Here is a 14,611-nt window from a genome sequence, read left to right as displayed (position 1 = left end):
GGGCAGCTTCTTTGGGCCCCACAACAATGAGTGGGTCCGGGGCAGCTGCCCCTTTTGCCCTGTATTAAAGCTGGCCCTGGGTAAAACCCCCAGGAACCCTTACAAAGCCAAAGACTAGTACTGCAGGTTCAAAAGTTTCTCAATTCAAAAGAGCCCAAAGTCCTATCCATTCCTGATAACAAGTTCCACACCTGTACCCTGCATGCTAATGATGTCCAAATAGAATGAGTTAAAATAAGCATGCTACACAGCAGCGGGCGCCATATCCTATGTTTTAAGGTTTTTTTTATTGTGATTTCTGCTTTTCTATCTCCAGTAGCAGAAATCTTGTACGAGTTTTTTCCTCCCATCCATTTTAAACCACCTTAACAATACAAATGCTTTGATAAAATGGCAGAATGTTTCTCCAATTGTCTATCTCTATTGATCCCAAACAATGGTTTCATGTTTGTGTTTAAGTGTCTGGAGAGCCGTATCTTCAGCGTTCCTGCGCACATTAAAATTACAGACACTTTCGAGTTGACAGCATTACGAGGTTGGTACACATTTGCTGAACTGTATGTTTTGCACTTGTTTTTGAACATGGAAACAGCTGACACAGGAATGCAGAGGCGATGATGAACTGCCTATATTTATGCAAAGCATAAAGCGAATGTTTTATATTAGACAGCATTGCATCGCCGTGTCTCCGGCAGAATTGCCTGTTGAGAAGTGGCTGCCGCTGAATCTCCCATTGATCCGAAATTCTCACCAGTAGTAAAATTACAACCGTCTGGATCTAATCAGAATGTATAATGCTCCACCTGCCATTCTTATGACTCTCTCGACAACCATTCGCCTGTAATGTAAACCAATCGAAATAAATGTGCAAATCAATAATACCTGTATGTTGTAGCAGGCTTTCTGCAAGACGTGTTTATGGGGCTGGATATCACTCTTGATGCCCATCGATTTCACCTCCGCCCCGGTGACGCATGTAGCCGGCATGACAAACTGCACCGTCGCCACGGGATTCCAGTTACGGGGGATCTCCTGGTCCGATCCCAGTTCAAGCTTGCAGGATAAACTGTGTGGTTGGTCTGGACCTGTGGAAACAGGAAATAATGAGATCCAAAAGAATAATTCTTCCTATGGTGGTGCACATATGGTAAGAAATAATGCCAGCCTGGAATGATAATAATTATATGATAAATTGTTGAGGCTCATACACACTGCACAACATATGTTGTGTCAAGATCCCTAGTGTGAACAGAGCTGTATGTTATGCTTTGAGTCCATACACACAGCTGCCTGCAGCTTCATAATCTGGAGCTGTGTTCAGCTAGATAAACAAAATAGAATAATCAACAAGCCCGGTCATGCGAATGGACTGTATTTAAGGCTGTATGCAAGTAAAAGTTTGTGCTAACGTTGGCCTGCATCCTAGCAACCTAGGACACTAAGCGACAGGAGCCTCCTGCATCCTAGCAACCTAGAACACTAGTAGACAGGAGCCTCCTGCACCCTAGCAACCTAGGACACTAGGCAACAAGAGCCTCCTGCATCCTAGAAACCTAGGACACTAAGCGACAGAAGCCTCCTGCATTCTAGCAATATAAAACACTAGGAGACAGGAGCCTCCTGCACCCTAGCAACCTAGGACACTATGCGACAGGAACCTACTGCATCCTAGGACACCAGGCGACAGGAGCCTGCTGCATCCTTGTAACCTAGGCCACTGTGCAACAGGAGCCTCCTGCATCCTAGGACACTAGGCGACAGGAGCCTCCTGCATCCTTGCAACCTAGGACACTAGGCAACAGGAGCCTCTTGCATCCTAGGACACCAGGTGACAGGAGCCTCCTGCATTCTAGCAACCTAGGACACTAGGCAACAAGAGCCTCTTGCATCCTAGAAACCTAGGACACTAAGAAAAAGGAGCCTCCTGCATCCTAGCAATATAAAACACTAGGAGAAAGGAGCCTCCTGCACCCTAGCAACCTAGGACACTAGGCAACAGGAACCTACTGCATCCTAGGACACCAGGCGACAGGAGCCTGCGGCATCCTAGCAATCTAGGACACTATGTGACAGGAGTCTTTTACATCCTAGGACACTAGGTGACAGTAGCCTCCTGCATCCTTGTAACCTAGGCCCCTGGGCAACAGGAGCCTCCTGCATCCTAGGACACTAGGCGGCGGGAGCCTCCTGCATCCTTGCAACCTAGAACACTAGTAGACAGGAGCCTACTGCACCCTAGCAACCTAGGACACTAGGCAACAGGAGCCTCTTGCATCCTAGGACACCAGGTGACAGGAGCCTGCTGCATCCTAGCAACCTAGGACACTAGGCAACAGGAGCCTCCTGCATTCTAGCAAACTAGGACACTAGGCAACAAGAGCCTCCTGCATCCTTGCAACCTAGAACACTAGTAGACAGGAGCCTACTGCACCCTAGCAACCTAGGACACTAGGCAACAGGAGCCTCTTGCATCCTAGGACACCAGGTGACAGGAGCCTGCTGCATCCTAGCAACCTAGGACACTAGGCAACAGGAGCCTCCTGCATTCTAGCAAACTAGGACACTAGGCAACAAGAGCCTCCTGCATCCTAGAAACCTAGGACACTAAGCAACATAAGCCCCCTGCATCCTAGCAGTATAAAACACTAGGAGACAGGAGCCTCCTGCACCCTAGCAACTTGGACACTAGGCAACAGGAACCTACTGCATCCTAGGACACTAGGCAACCAGGCAACAGGAGCCTGCTGCATCCTAGCAATCTAGGACACTATGTGACAGGAGTCTTTTGCATTCTAGGACACTAGGCGACAGTAGCCTCCTGCATCCTTGTAACCTAGGCCACTGGGCAACAGGAGCCTCCTGCATCCTAGGACACTAGGTGACAGGAACCTCCTGCATCCTTGCAACCTAGGACGCTAAGCGATAGGAGCCTCTTGCATCCTAGCAATATAAAACACTAGGAGACAGGAGCCTCCTGCATCCTAACAACTTAGGACACTAGGCAACAGGAGCCTCCTGCATCCTAGCAATATAAAACACTAGGAGACAGGAGCCTCCTGCACCCTAGAAACCTAGGATACTAGGCAACAGGAACCTACTGCATCCTAGGACACCAGGCAACAGGAGCCTGTTGCATCCTAGCAATCTAGGACACTATGCGACAGGAGTCTTTTGCATCCTAGGACACTAGGCGACAGTAGCCTCCTGCATCCTTGTAACCTATGCCACTGAGCAACAGGAGCCTCCTGCATCCTAGGACACTAGGCGACAGGAGTCTCCTGCATCCTTGCATCCTAGGACGCTAAGCGATAGGAGTCTCCTGCATCCTAGCAACCTAGTACACTAGGCAACAGGAGCCTCCTGCATCCTAGCAATGTAGGACACTAGGCAAAAGGAGCCTGCTGCATCCTAGCAAATTAGTACACTAGGCAACAGAAGCCTCCTGCATCTTAGTAACTTAGGACACTAGGCAACAGGAGCCTCCTGCATCCTAGTAACTTAGGAAACTAGGCAACAACAGGAACCTCCTGCATTTTAGCAACCTAAGACACTAGGTCACAGAAGCCTCCTGCATCCTAGCAACCTAGGACACTATGTGACAGGAGTTTCCTGCTTTCTCGGACACTAGGCGACAGGAACCTCCTGCATCTTATCAACCTTGAGCACTAAGCAGCAGAGGCCACCTGCATCCTAGAAACTAAGAATACCAGGTGTCAGGCTTTCCAGGTGAAGTGAGGACAGCGGTGGACCTCTGGACAGATAAGTGTCCTTTTAATAAATGTCAGCAGCTATGGTAATTGTAGCTGCTGACTTGTGCACTATGGAAAAATGTGTTTAATTTGTTAAGTAAATGATTTTGTTTTGTCATATTCGTTATGTTAGAATGATTTGTTTTCAGAATTAGTTTTGTTTATTTGGATTCGTTTTGTAAATTGATTCCGAATAAATTTGTATTTCCGGAAGTTCTGTTATTCTTTTGGTATTTTAGAACATTGGCTACATCCCTGCTAGTCCAACCCACAAAGAGAAATGGAATGAGCTGATTGGACAATGTTGTCTGGAGTTGCGTGCATCCAAAAGAAACAAATGGAACAAATTTAATTTTGGATCCATTCGTTAAGTTATGATTCGGAGATTCTGATGGATCCACCTCCATCCAACCCAAACACAATAAGTAGGAATCATCTTATTCCACTTTTATACCTTACTGTATTTATTGCAATATGTTTCCATTTCACATGTAGTCCATTTTTTTAAAACAATGAAAAATGTTAATGCAAAAAGAATCAGCTGATTATCTAAGAGTCAAAAACTACTGCGCCACTCTCATCCGAATAAAAGGAATGAACCCAAATAAATACATGTTCATTCTTTATGTTATTAGGTTGAATTCATTTTCTTATTCCCAACAACAAATTAAACAGATGGTCTCCTAAGTTCAACCCCAATACAAAAAGAATATTATTAGAATATTCACACTACGCTGACTAGAATAAAAACAAATGGATCCGAATCGATTCGATCATTCATTATGTCATTTAATTTATCCAGATGCTTTAAACATTAACAAAAGGCCCAAACTATCGCATCCTGTCATCCAAATGAAACAAATGAAATATGAATTAACCACTCCTGGCCCGGAAGGATTTGTCTCCTTAATGACCAGGCCATTTTTTGCGATTCGGCACTGCGTTATTTTAATGGACAATTGCGCGGTCGTGCGACGCTGTACCTTAATAAAATTTATGTCCTTTTTTACCCACAAATAGAGCTTTCTTTTGGTGGTATTTGATCACCTCTGCGATTTTTATTTTTTGCGCTATAAACAAAAAAAGTCAACAATTCTGAAAAAAAAACAATATTTTTCACATTCTGCTATATAACATTCCCAAAAAAGAATGTAAAAATCCAAATTTTTTAACATTTTAGGCCAAATTGTTTTCTGCTACATATTTTTGGTATAAAAAAATCGCAATAAGCGTATTTTGATTGGTTTGCGCAAAAGTTATTGCGTCTACTAACTACAGGAATGATCTAGGTAGTTTTTATTGTTTTTTTTTTTTTACTAGTAATGGCGGCGATCTGCGATTTTTAGCGGGACTGCGACATTGTGGCGGACAGATCGGACCCCTAACTGACATTTTTTAATCTTTTGGGGGAACCAGTGACATTACTACAGTAATCAGTGCTAAAAATAAGCACTGTTACTGTAATAATGACACTGGCAGGGAAGGGGTTAACACTGTGGGTGATCAAGGGGTTAAATGTGAGCCCAGGGGAGTGATTCTAACTGTATGGGGGCAGGGCTTGTGAAATGATTACAGAGACCTGTGATCCTATATAGAAGGATCACAGACACTCTGTGATCATTCCATAGAGAAGAACGGTCAGCTGTGTTTACAACAGCTGACCGTTCTTCTCTCTCAGCGGGGAACGATCGCGGGTGTCAGGCAGCAATCAGAGCCGTCTGCCCCGTGCATCGGAGTCCCCGCTGCCGATCCGTGTCCCCTAGCTGCAGGCGCACGATGGACGTATACCTACGTTGGTTTGCGCAGGAGGGGCTGTCTGCCAAAGTATAACTGCGGCGGGCGGTCCTTAACCGCTTGCCGACTGCTCACAGTATATTTACTACGGCAGTCAGCCCCTCACAGGCAGAGTGACGTAGGTCTACGTCGCTCGCCTGTGAGGCTCTGGGGAGCGAGCGCGCGCCCGTGGAGGCGCGCTCCCGCTCCCGCGCGGTCACAGACCCCCCCCGCGCATGTGACCAGCGGACCCGATGTCCGCCGGTCACTCGCCGATCGGCGGGGGAGAGGGAGAATGTCAGGCAGCTTGTGTAAACAAGCCACCTGTCATTCTCCTCGCTGTAAAAACACTGATCACATGGATCTACTATGTAGATCCGTTGATCAGTGTCCTTAAAGCTCAAGCCACAGCCAATCACAGTAGAAAGCACCCCCCTAGGGACACACACAGCCCCTCCCTCCCAAATAAAGTTAACCCCTTCACTACCAGTGTATTTTTACAGTAACAGTGCATATATATAGCACTGATTACTGTAGAAATGTCACTGGTAACCCCAAAAGTGTCAAAAATGTCAGTCAAGGGTCCGATCTGTCCGCCGCAATGTCGCAGTACCGCAAAAAAAAAATCGCAGATCGCCGCCATTACACGTTAAAAAAAAAAACACCAAAAATGACAGAAATCTTTCCCTTTGTTAGTAAACGCGATAACTTTTGCGCAAACCAATCAAAATACGCTTTTTGCGATTTTTTTTACCAAACATAGGTAGCATAAAACAAATTGGCCGAAAATTTTAAAAAATGTTGATTTTTACATTTTTTTTTTGGGGAATTTCATATAAAAAAATGGGAAAAATATTGTTATTTTTGCAAAATGTACGCTCTTTTTTTGTTTATAGCGCAAAAAGTAAAAATTGCACGGGTGATCAAATACCACCAAAAGAAAGCTCTGTTTGTGGGAAAAAAAAGGACGCCAAATTTGTTTAGATACAGCGTCGCACGACCGCGCAATTGTCTGTTAAAGTCACGCAGTGCCGAATCGCAAAATACCCCCTGGTCGTTTAGCAGGAAAATCCTCCGGGGCTTAAGTGGTTAAGTGGTTGATTTGTTGTTTCTTTAAAATTTATTTTGGATTTGTTGAAATTTGTTACTATTGTGATTCGGAGGTTAGGATACATCTGAATCTCCAAATAACGCAAATTTTGTCTAAACTTTGATTCATGACGAATTGCACATGGCTAGTCCATAGTCCATCTTGGCAGTGAGCAAGAGGGTGGCTACATTCCTACATACAGCGGGACCATGGAGAACAAACGTAACCACCCACTAACAGGAAGTCTGATAATCAACAAAAACTGGATTTTTGACTTACCGAAAAATCCTTTTCTCTGAAGTTTGTTGACAGACGCAGCTCCATATTCTTCTTAACCATTGGGTTATGCTGCCCCCTACAGGAGTAGGACACTAGGCAGGAAAAAACTTTACCACACCTATGGGGCAGTCCCTGCAGGCATACACCCACTCACTCTGCTATAGGATTCAGTTTTGTTGCAAGCAGTGTTAGAGAAAAAAAACCCAACCCACTCAGAAATAGAGGAGCAGGTGCTGCGTCTGTCAATTAGCTTCAGAGAAAGGGATTTTACGGTAAGTCAGAAATCCAGTTTTCTCTATCGTTCACTGACAGACGCAGCTCCATATTCTTCTTAACCATTGGGACGTCCGAAAGCAGTATTTGCATGAGGGGTGGGAAAACAACACAGAGAAAGAACGTAAATCCCCAAAGGCTAAACTTAGCCAACCAGTTAACATAGAGCTCAACCAGGATCAACTGGAGCTCACCTAGAAACACATACATCCTCAAAGATAATAATTTATCTTTTAAACAGCAGCCTGCAAAAAATGCGGCCAAAAGAAGCATCCAAGGATGCCAACGCATCTACTTTGTAGAATTTAGTGAAGGTGTGCACAGACAACCAAGTTGCCACCTTGCAAACTTGTATTACTGACGCCTAATGGCGAAAAGCCCAAGAGGCACTCAGCGCACTAGTAGAATGCGCCTTCACAGGGAAAGGTGGAACCTGGCCCTTAAGTGAATACGCCTGTACCACCGCCTGCCCGATCCATCTGGATATGGTCGCAGCAGACGCAGCCAATCCCTTCTGAGGTCCTTCGGTGAGGACAAAAAGAGAGTCTGATTTCCTGAAAGACTTAGTAACCGCCAGGCAAACTCTAATTGCCCGAACCACATCCAAAGAATGAAAGGCAATTTCCTTGGGATGCTTGGGCTTAAGACAGAGAGAAGGCAGCACAATGTATTCATTAAAATGGAAATCAGAAACCACCGTAGGAAGAAACGACTTATTAGGTCGAAGTACCACTTTATCTCTGTGGACCACCAGAGAAGGTGAACGGCAGGACAGTGCCAGCAATTCAGACACTCTGCTCCCCCCTAAGCCTATAACCACCGCAGGGAGCCCAAAGTACATCCCTTCCCCAGTTACTAACCCCCTGGGGGCCGGGAACTTGCTTAAAGACCCCCGTGTGTGATCCGGACAACCCGGTCAGCAACAACCGCATCCACCCCCCCCCCCCCCTTACTGGAGCAAGTGGCAAAGCCAGCTCCTACCTCACCTCGGGGGGGGGAGGGGGGCGTGGGGGGTAGGTTGGGGCCAAAAGACCACTGTGACTGTTAGAGGGGCTGGGGGGAAATGGAAGGGAACCTGGGGGCTTACCATCCAAAGCAGGGGCCCACGTCCACCTCGAGACCTCAAGAGTTATGAGGGGACACTACTCACCATACCAGCAACAATCAGGTGGGGCCACTCCGGACAGACTACCTCTCCACTCGTGGTAGTGATGCTGACAGCCAAAGGGGCACGCTGTGACTCAGGCGGAACCAGGTCGTGTGCGTCACCGTGAGGTGTTTCACTCGCTGGCCAGCCCCCGTCCATTGGGGCTCTGTCATGGCGAGGCCTAGAGCGGGGCTATAACCTGCACACGCTCGCTGGCCAGACTGGGAGACCTTAAGGATCTAGGATATCCAGTCCAAAAGCCAGTCCGGCTGCTGATTGCAGTTCTCTCAGGAACATAACTAGCTAAAAAATGTAAATTTTTACAAAGGTTCCAATTTTAAATAAAAAAACAAGCTAAGATCAAAGTCCCAGCCGGGAACTAGGTCCTACTCCTAAACTAGGCAGAAACAAATTGAATCCTATAGCAGAGTGAGTGGATGTATGCCTGCAAGGACTGCCCCATAGGCGTGGTAAAGTTTTTTCCTGCCTAGTGTCCTACTCCTGTAGGGGGCAGCATAACCCAATGGTTAAGAATAATATGGAGCTGCGTCTGTCAATGAACGATAGAGAAAAAAGGAATTTGGAGGTTTGGAGGAGGCTGAGAGCAATAGAAGGGACTAAGAATAGTTAGGAATTAGGAATAATTTAAGAATACATAATTTAATAGAATTTATTTATTTTAAGCCAGAGTTTAGTTTCCCTCTAACTTTACAATACAAAACAGAGTATGTTTTGTGTGAAGTTGCTCTTGAAAAGCTATAATTTTTTATTAACCTTTTTTATGTTTCAAAGAAGTTAGTTGAAATCACAAAACCAGTAGGATATTTTTTAAATAAATCTGTTATTCTGGATCTCATTATATCCTGACTGCTTGTCAAGGTCCATTGGTGAGATGGGACCCGGATCAGAAGAGTCAATCATTACTATAATTCTGGATTTAATTTTTATTTTCCCATAGCTAGTGAGACAAAGTCTTGTTGCCAGCATTACCCTGGCACTGAGCCTTCCACACTACACAGAGGGAACAGATAGCATGGAGATCTGAATTACATAAAAAATTAATATAACCAATAATTGTATCTTCATCCACCTGGTGTTTGTTAGCATTGTACTTCATACGTATGTGGATAGTGCAAGGCACAATAAAGCTGGTTGAGGTCAGTTTGAAACTTAAAGTGTACAGTATCTCCACTTTTGCAGCCATATTGGGATACCACCTACTTATCACTGGAAAAATGAAGAAAATGCTGTGTGCATGGCTGTATGTGCTCTAAGGGGGAGATAGGACTGCAGTCGCCAGTGGCTCCTACGGGTGTTCGCTACAGAAGGCTACTTTTATTACTGTTTATATATAGGCAAAAAAGTTGCTCTTTCTTCAAGCATTTATACATGTAAATACTGTATACAGTCAGGTAGAACAAAGCATCAATAACACATAAGTGAGCACTAAACACACACCATGTGGATCAGCTTGTAGGCAGGTGCAGTTTGTTTTCTCCACTGCGGGTGGCGCTAAACCGTAGCAGCTTCTCAGCTGTAAAGGAAGTCATGAGGAACAGGGTTCCTGTATGGCTTCCATGATCACTGGGGAAGCAATACGGTTGGATTCTGTCGCCCTATGTGACTCTGGCAACCATCTTATGTCAGGCAGAGCCTATTTAAGACAAAGACAAACAGAGGAGCCTCTAAGTGTAGACTTTATGCAACAGGTTTAATGAATAAAATTATGCACTCACGTTAGAAAGCATATATTCATGCCCATGAAACAAGGTTCCGGTGTGGAGAAGTGTACATCATCCGGTCATGGACATCCGTCCTGCTGGAGCCGAAATCCTTTCGCCGTAGCCGGCTTGTACGGCAAGGTTAGAACCAGCACGTTTGCGACGCGTTTCCGAGTGTGCTTGCTGCCTGGGGGAGGGCAGCCACGCTCCTTCTTCATGGCAAAAGGAGCGCGGCTGCCCTCCCCCAGGCAGCAAGCACGCTCGGAAACGCGTCGCATGCAGATGACATCATCCAGGTTCGACTATCCACCAAACCTCGCTGTCAAACAAATACACCGAGCCTACTTCCTGGTTCTAACCTTGCCATACAAGCCGGCAACCATGAAAGGATTTCAGCTCTAGCAGGACGGATGTCCATGACCGGATGATGTACACTTCTCCATAACCGGAACCTTGTTTCATGGGCATGAATATATGCTTAGTAACGTGAATGCATACTGTAATTTTATTCATTAAACCTGTTGCATAAAGTCTACACTTTGAGGCGCCTCTGTTTGTCTTTGTTTTAGCCCTGTGGAACCCCTGGCTTTGGTTTCTGGATGGCTGCCCAAATAATGGACTTTTTCTCCCCCTGTGCCATTAATGACTTTTAACTCTATGGACTTTTGGTTCGATATGTGATCAAGCGCCTGTTAACATTGTGTAGAGCCTATTTAAGTCATCGGCTCCTGGGTTTGGTGCATTTTTTGCGAGTGGGTAGTGTAGCTAGGACAGTACTAGCAATAGGGAAAATTTCCTGACGAGGAGGTAAAGCGTAGGGTCGCAACTCTTTTGAAAAGCTTCCCGATTAGGCACCAGACAGCCAGGCCGCATTCTGCCCCTCTTATCAGATGCTGTCAGTCCAGCTGATATCAGCTCTTGTGACGTTGCTGGAAAATGTGAGTGCACCTGGTTGGGCATTCTGCCCACCTGGTTTGTGGTGAACTGTTGCTGCATTTCTTTAATACAAGTTTTATACCGCACCTGACTGTGTGACTTATTGTTGGTGCACCACCCCTACAAGCTTTCTTACATAGATAAATAAATATGACCACCATTTTTTTTTATTTTTATGAAAATTTACTTACTAGAATTTTTATCTGGGAGTCTGTCAATCTTCCATACAACAGCCTTATAGGCATACTCGTACTTAGCTGTGCCGATTGTCACTTGTATTACTGGCTCAGATTCAATTTCATATGTGGACCCCAGACAAGCTCTGCGGTTCATCTTGGTCTTCAGGGACCTTTGTCTCTGAAGACTTGCAGTCCATAGTGCTTTTACCCATTGTGCAGGAACTGGGAAATGGATGGTTATATTCTCACAAAAATGTATCTGCGGAGAAGCCAACACACTAGCAGACATGTTCAGGAAAGCTTGGAGCTCCACATAGGCCCCCTGGACCACAACCAAGCTCTTCAAAGAAAAGGGAAGTTCTTCTACTATACAAGGAGTTTTAAAACGCATCAGCTCAAACCTACATCCGTCTACGGGGGTGAATTTAACTATCCTGGACTTACTAAATTCATGTTTTTTAACACATTTATGGAAATGATACTCAGAAATATCGATAAGTTTTTCATCATTGTCCTTTCCAAAATAATTTTCAGACAGTCTTTGCAGCTCGGAGTCGTTCATGGTCAAAAAACACTCTACGCCACTGTTAATGAAACAAAGACAGTACACTTGAGACATTACTGCCTTGCCCTGTAGTTTTCCATCTTTGGTGACTTCTGCCCAAAAAGTGTCCACTACTTCCACTGACATTTCCGGCTCTTCGTAAGTACTCTTTTGCTTCAGTACTGGCGAGAGCATCATCAACTCTTCCTCTATCGTTACAATAAAATCTGTTAAATCGCAGTAATCCGTGGTGCCTAATTTTAACATTTGCTCAATTTCGGCTTCATGGACCACTTCGAGTTTCGGGTGGTATTTCCTTTTCTCGGCATAAGTTACATTTTCAATCTTAACAGAATGTATTTTCTCTGAAACTCCTAAGTTTTCCAGCTTGGGTTCTGAAAGCCTGCAGAATTGATGAAGCTGAAACTCTTTGAACGGTTTCTCAAGGCCCTTTTCATAATACATTTGCAGAATTCCACCAGACAGAACTTTCAGGTAAATAGGTCCCCACTGCCTGGAAGACATCATGTTCTTTTTTTCCGGAATCCTCAACATGAAAGGCCACCCATCTTTTTTCTGACTTCTAAAGAGGCTTTGCGGAATAAATGAAGGCCTATTTCTTTCAGCACAAGCAAGATGAGGCTTCGGATTGTCAGGTGGGTCAGTCTTTAAATGCTGAAGCCTTTCACACACGTAGCTGAAAGAACACTGGTTAAGGCTTCTCTGGTTATTAGATGTGTCTTTCTCTGTTGCGTTGTTTTCTTGTTTTGTAGGAATTTTATCTTTTATCTGAGAGTCTTTTGCATTACCCGCGTCAACAGAACAAACGGTATCCGTGATGTCATTGTTCCAAAAGGGGCTTGAAAACGCACACTCGTTTTGCGATTGCTGTAAATGCGGACTCCTTGAGCTACCTAAATAATTTAAAGTTTTCAACTTCGGACTTGAATCATGTAAACTTGAAAACACAGGTGATGGAATGCTTGATGTTTGGTTTGCTGCCAGCAAAGTTGATGCCTCAGACAACGTAGAAGGTTGACCCGGTAAAACCTCTGGAATGGGGTACAAGTTAGAAGACCCTGCCTTAGGAGTGCATGGGGTGGCTGGACTGTCTTTGATGGGTGTGCACAGAGGGGAATTAAAAGGAGGTCCAGGGCTCGTGAAATCAATGATGGGAGAAGTGTGAGGAGTGTTGGAGTTGGAGGAAGGTGCGCTGGTCTGGTCATGTGGCAGACTCAGTTTCAGCCCTCTTGATCTAGGAATGTAATGGTTGTCATGTGGAACCAGTAGTGACTTCTGAGGAGTTTGGAACGGATTGTCGTCATCAAAGGTCACCCAGCTTTCCGGATTAGTTGAGCACATTTTCTTTGTGTTGATAGTCTAAACGTTGGAATTGCCTAGGAAATACAAGAAAATAAAATAAATGTTTTGTAATAAAACACAAAGTATAACTAAAGGCAAAACTTTTTTTGATGTATTTAGAAGGGTGTGCTGTCCCTGTAACCGCTTAGCGACTGCCCTACGTATATATACTGCGGCAGGGCGGCTGCTGAGCACTGGATCACGTATCTGGTATGTGATAAGTGCTTCCAGGTAAGGCCTCTGTCCAGAGCACTCTGCATTACAGGCCTCCTCAGACCACCATCCAGAGCACTGTGTACATTACAGGCCTCCTCAGACCACCATCCAGAGCACTGTGTACATTACAGGCCTCCTCAGACCACCGTTCAGAGCACTGTGTACATAACAGGCCTGCTCAGACCACTGTTCAGAGCACTGTGTACATTACAGGCCTCCTCCGACCACCGTTCAGAGCACTGTGTACATTACAGGCCTCCTCAGACCACCGTCCAGAGCACTGTGTACATTACAGGCCTCCTCAGACCACCGTTCAGAGCACTGTGTACATTACAGGCCTCCTCAAACCACCATCCGGAGCACTGTGTACATTATAGACCTCCTCAGACCACCCTTCAGAGCACTGTGTACATTATAGGCCTCCTCAGACCACCCTTCAGAGCACTGTGTACATTACAGGCCTCCTCAGACCACCCTTCAGAGCACTGTGTACATTACAGGCCTCCTCAGACCACCCTTCAGAGCACTGTGTACATTACAGGCCTCCTCAGACCACCCTTCAGAGCACTGTGTACATTACAGGCCTCCTCAGACCACCCTTCAGAGCACTGTGTACATTACAGGCCTCCTCAGACCACTCTTCAGAGCACTGTGTACATTACAGGCCTCCTCAGACCACCCTTCAGAGCACTGTGTACATTACAGGCCTCCTCAGACCACCCTTCAGAGCACTGTGTACATTACAGGCCTCCTCAGACCACCCTTCAGAGCACTGTGTACATTACAGGCCTCCTCAGACCACCCTTCAGAGCACTGTGTACATTACAGGCCTCCTCAGACCACCCTTCAGAGCACTGTGTACATTACAGGCCTCCTCAGACCACCATCCAGAGCACTGTGTACATTATAGGCCTCCTCAGAACACAGTCTAGGTGTCTGTGTAGTTTGTTTAATACCATTACTAATAATAACATGTTATTAGATTTATTTTTTTACTCCAGGAGCATATAATAAGTTTGGAAATTCTAGAGAAGTGCTTAAATAATGCATTACAATTTAACCACTTCAGCTACCGAAGGTTCACCCCCCTTCCTGACCAGGTCATTTTTTGCAAAACTGCACTGTGTTGCTTTAACTGACAATTGTGCTGTCATGCAACACTACCAAAATAAAATTGATGTCCTTTTTTTCCCAAAATAGAGATTTCTTTTGGTGGTATTTTATCACTTCTGCAGTTTTTATTTTTTGCGCTATAAACAAAAGAAGACTGACAATTTTGAAAAAAAAAAATTTTTTTTTCTTTCTCCTATAAAACGCATCCAATAAAAACATTTAAATAATC

General features: G+C 45.1%; 1 protein-coding gene across 1 annotated transcript in view; it reads right to left on the bottom strand.

Annotated features, from left to right (window-relative positions):
* LOC309551670 (stonin-1-like) overlaps positions 1–14,611 on the bottom strand; it is a 164,884-nt gene that overhangs the window by 16,851 nt on the left and 133,422 nt on the right. Inside the window, exons 2-3 of the mRNA XM_082252350.1 lie at positions 11,160–13,088; positions 883–1,085 (exon numbers count right to left, since the gene is read on the bottom strand). Of these exons, the coding sequence (XP_082108476.1) occupies positions 883–1,085; positions 11,160–13,053 (2,097 nt within the window). The 5' untranslated portion in view covers positions 13,054–13,088. The remainder of the gene's footprint in view (positions 1–882; positions 1,086–11,159; positions 13,089–14,611) is intronic.

Source organism: Pelophylax lessonae, assembly GCF_965119305.1.
Source record: "Pelophylax lessonae genome assembly, chromosome: 3".
In the NCBI taxonomy this organism is placed as follows: domain Eukaryota; kingdom Metazoa; phylum Chordata; class Amphibia; order Anura; family Ranidae; genus Pelophylax; species Pelophylax lessonae.
The sequence above is the reverse complement of the archived record's forward strand: the minus strand, read 5'-3'. Positions and strand labels throughout refer to the sequence as shown.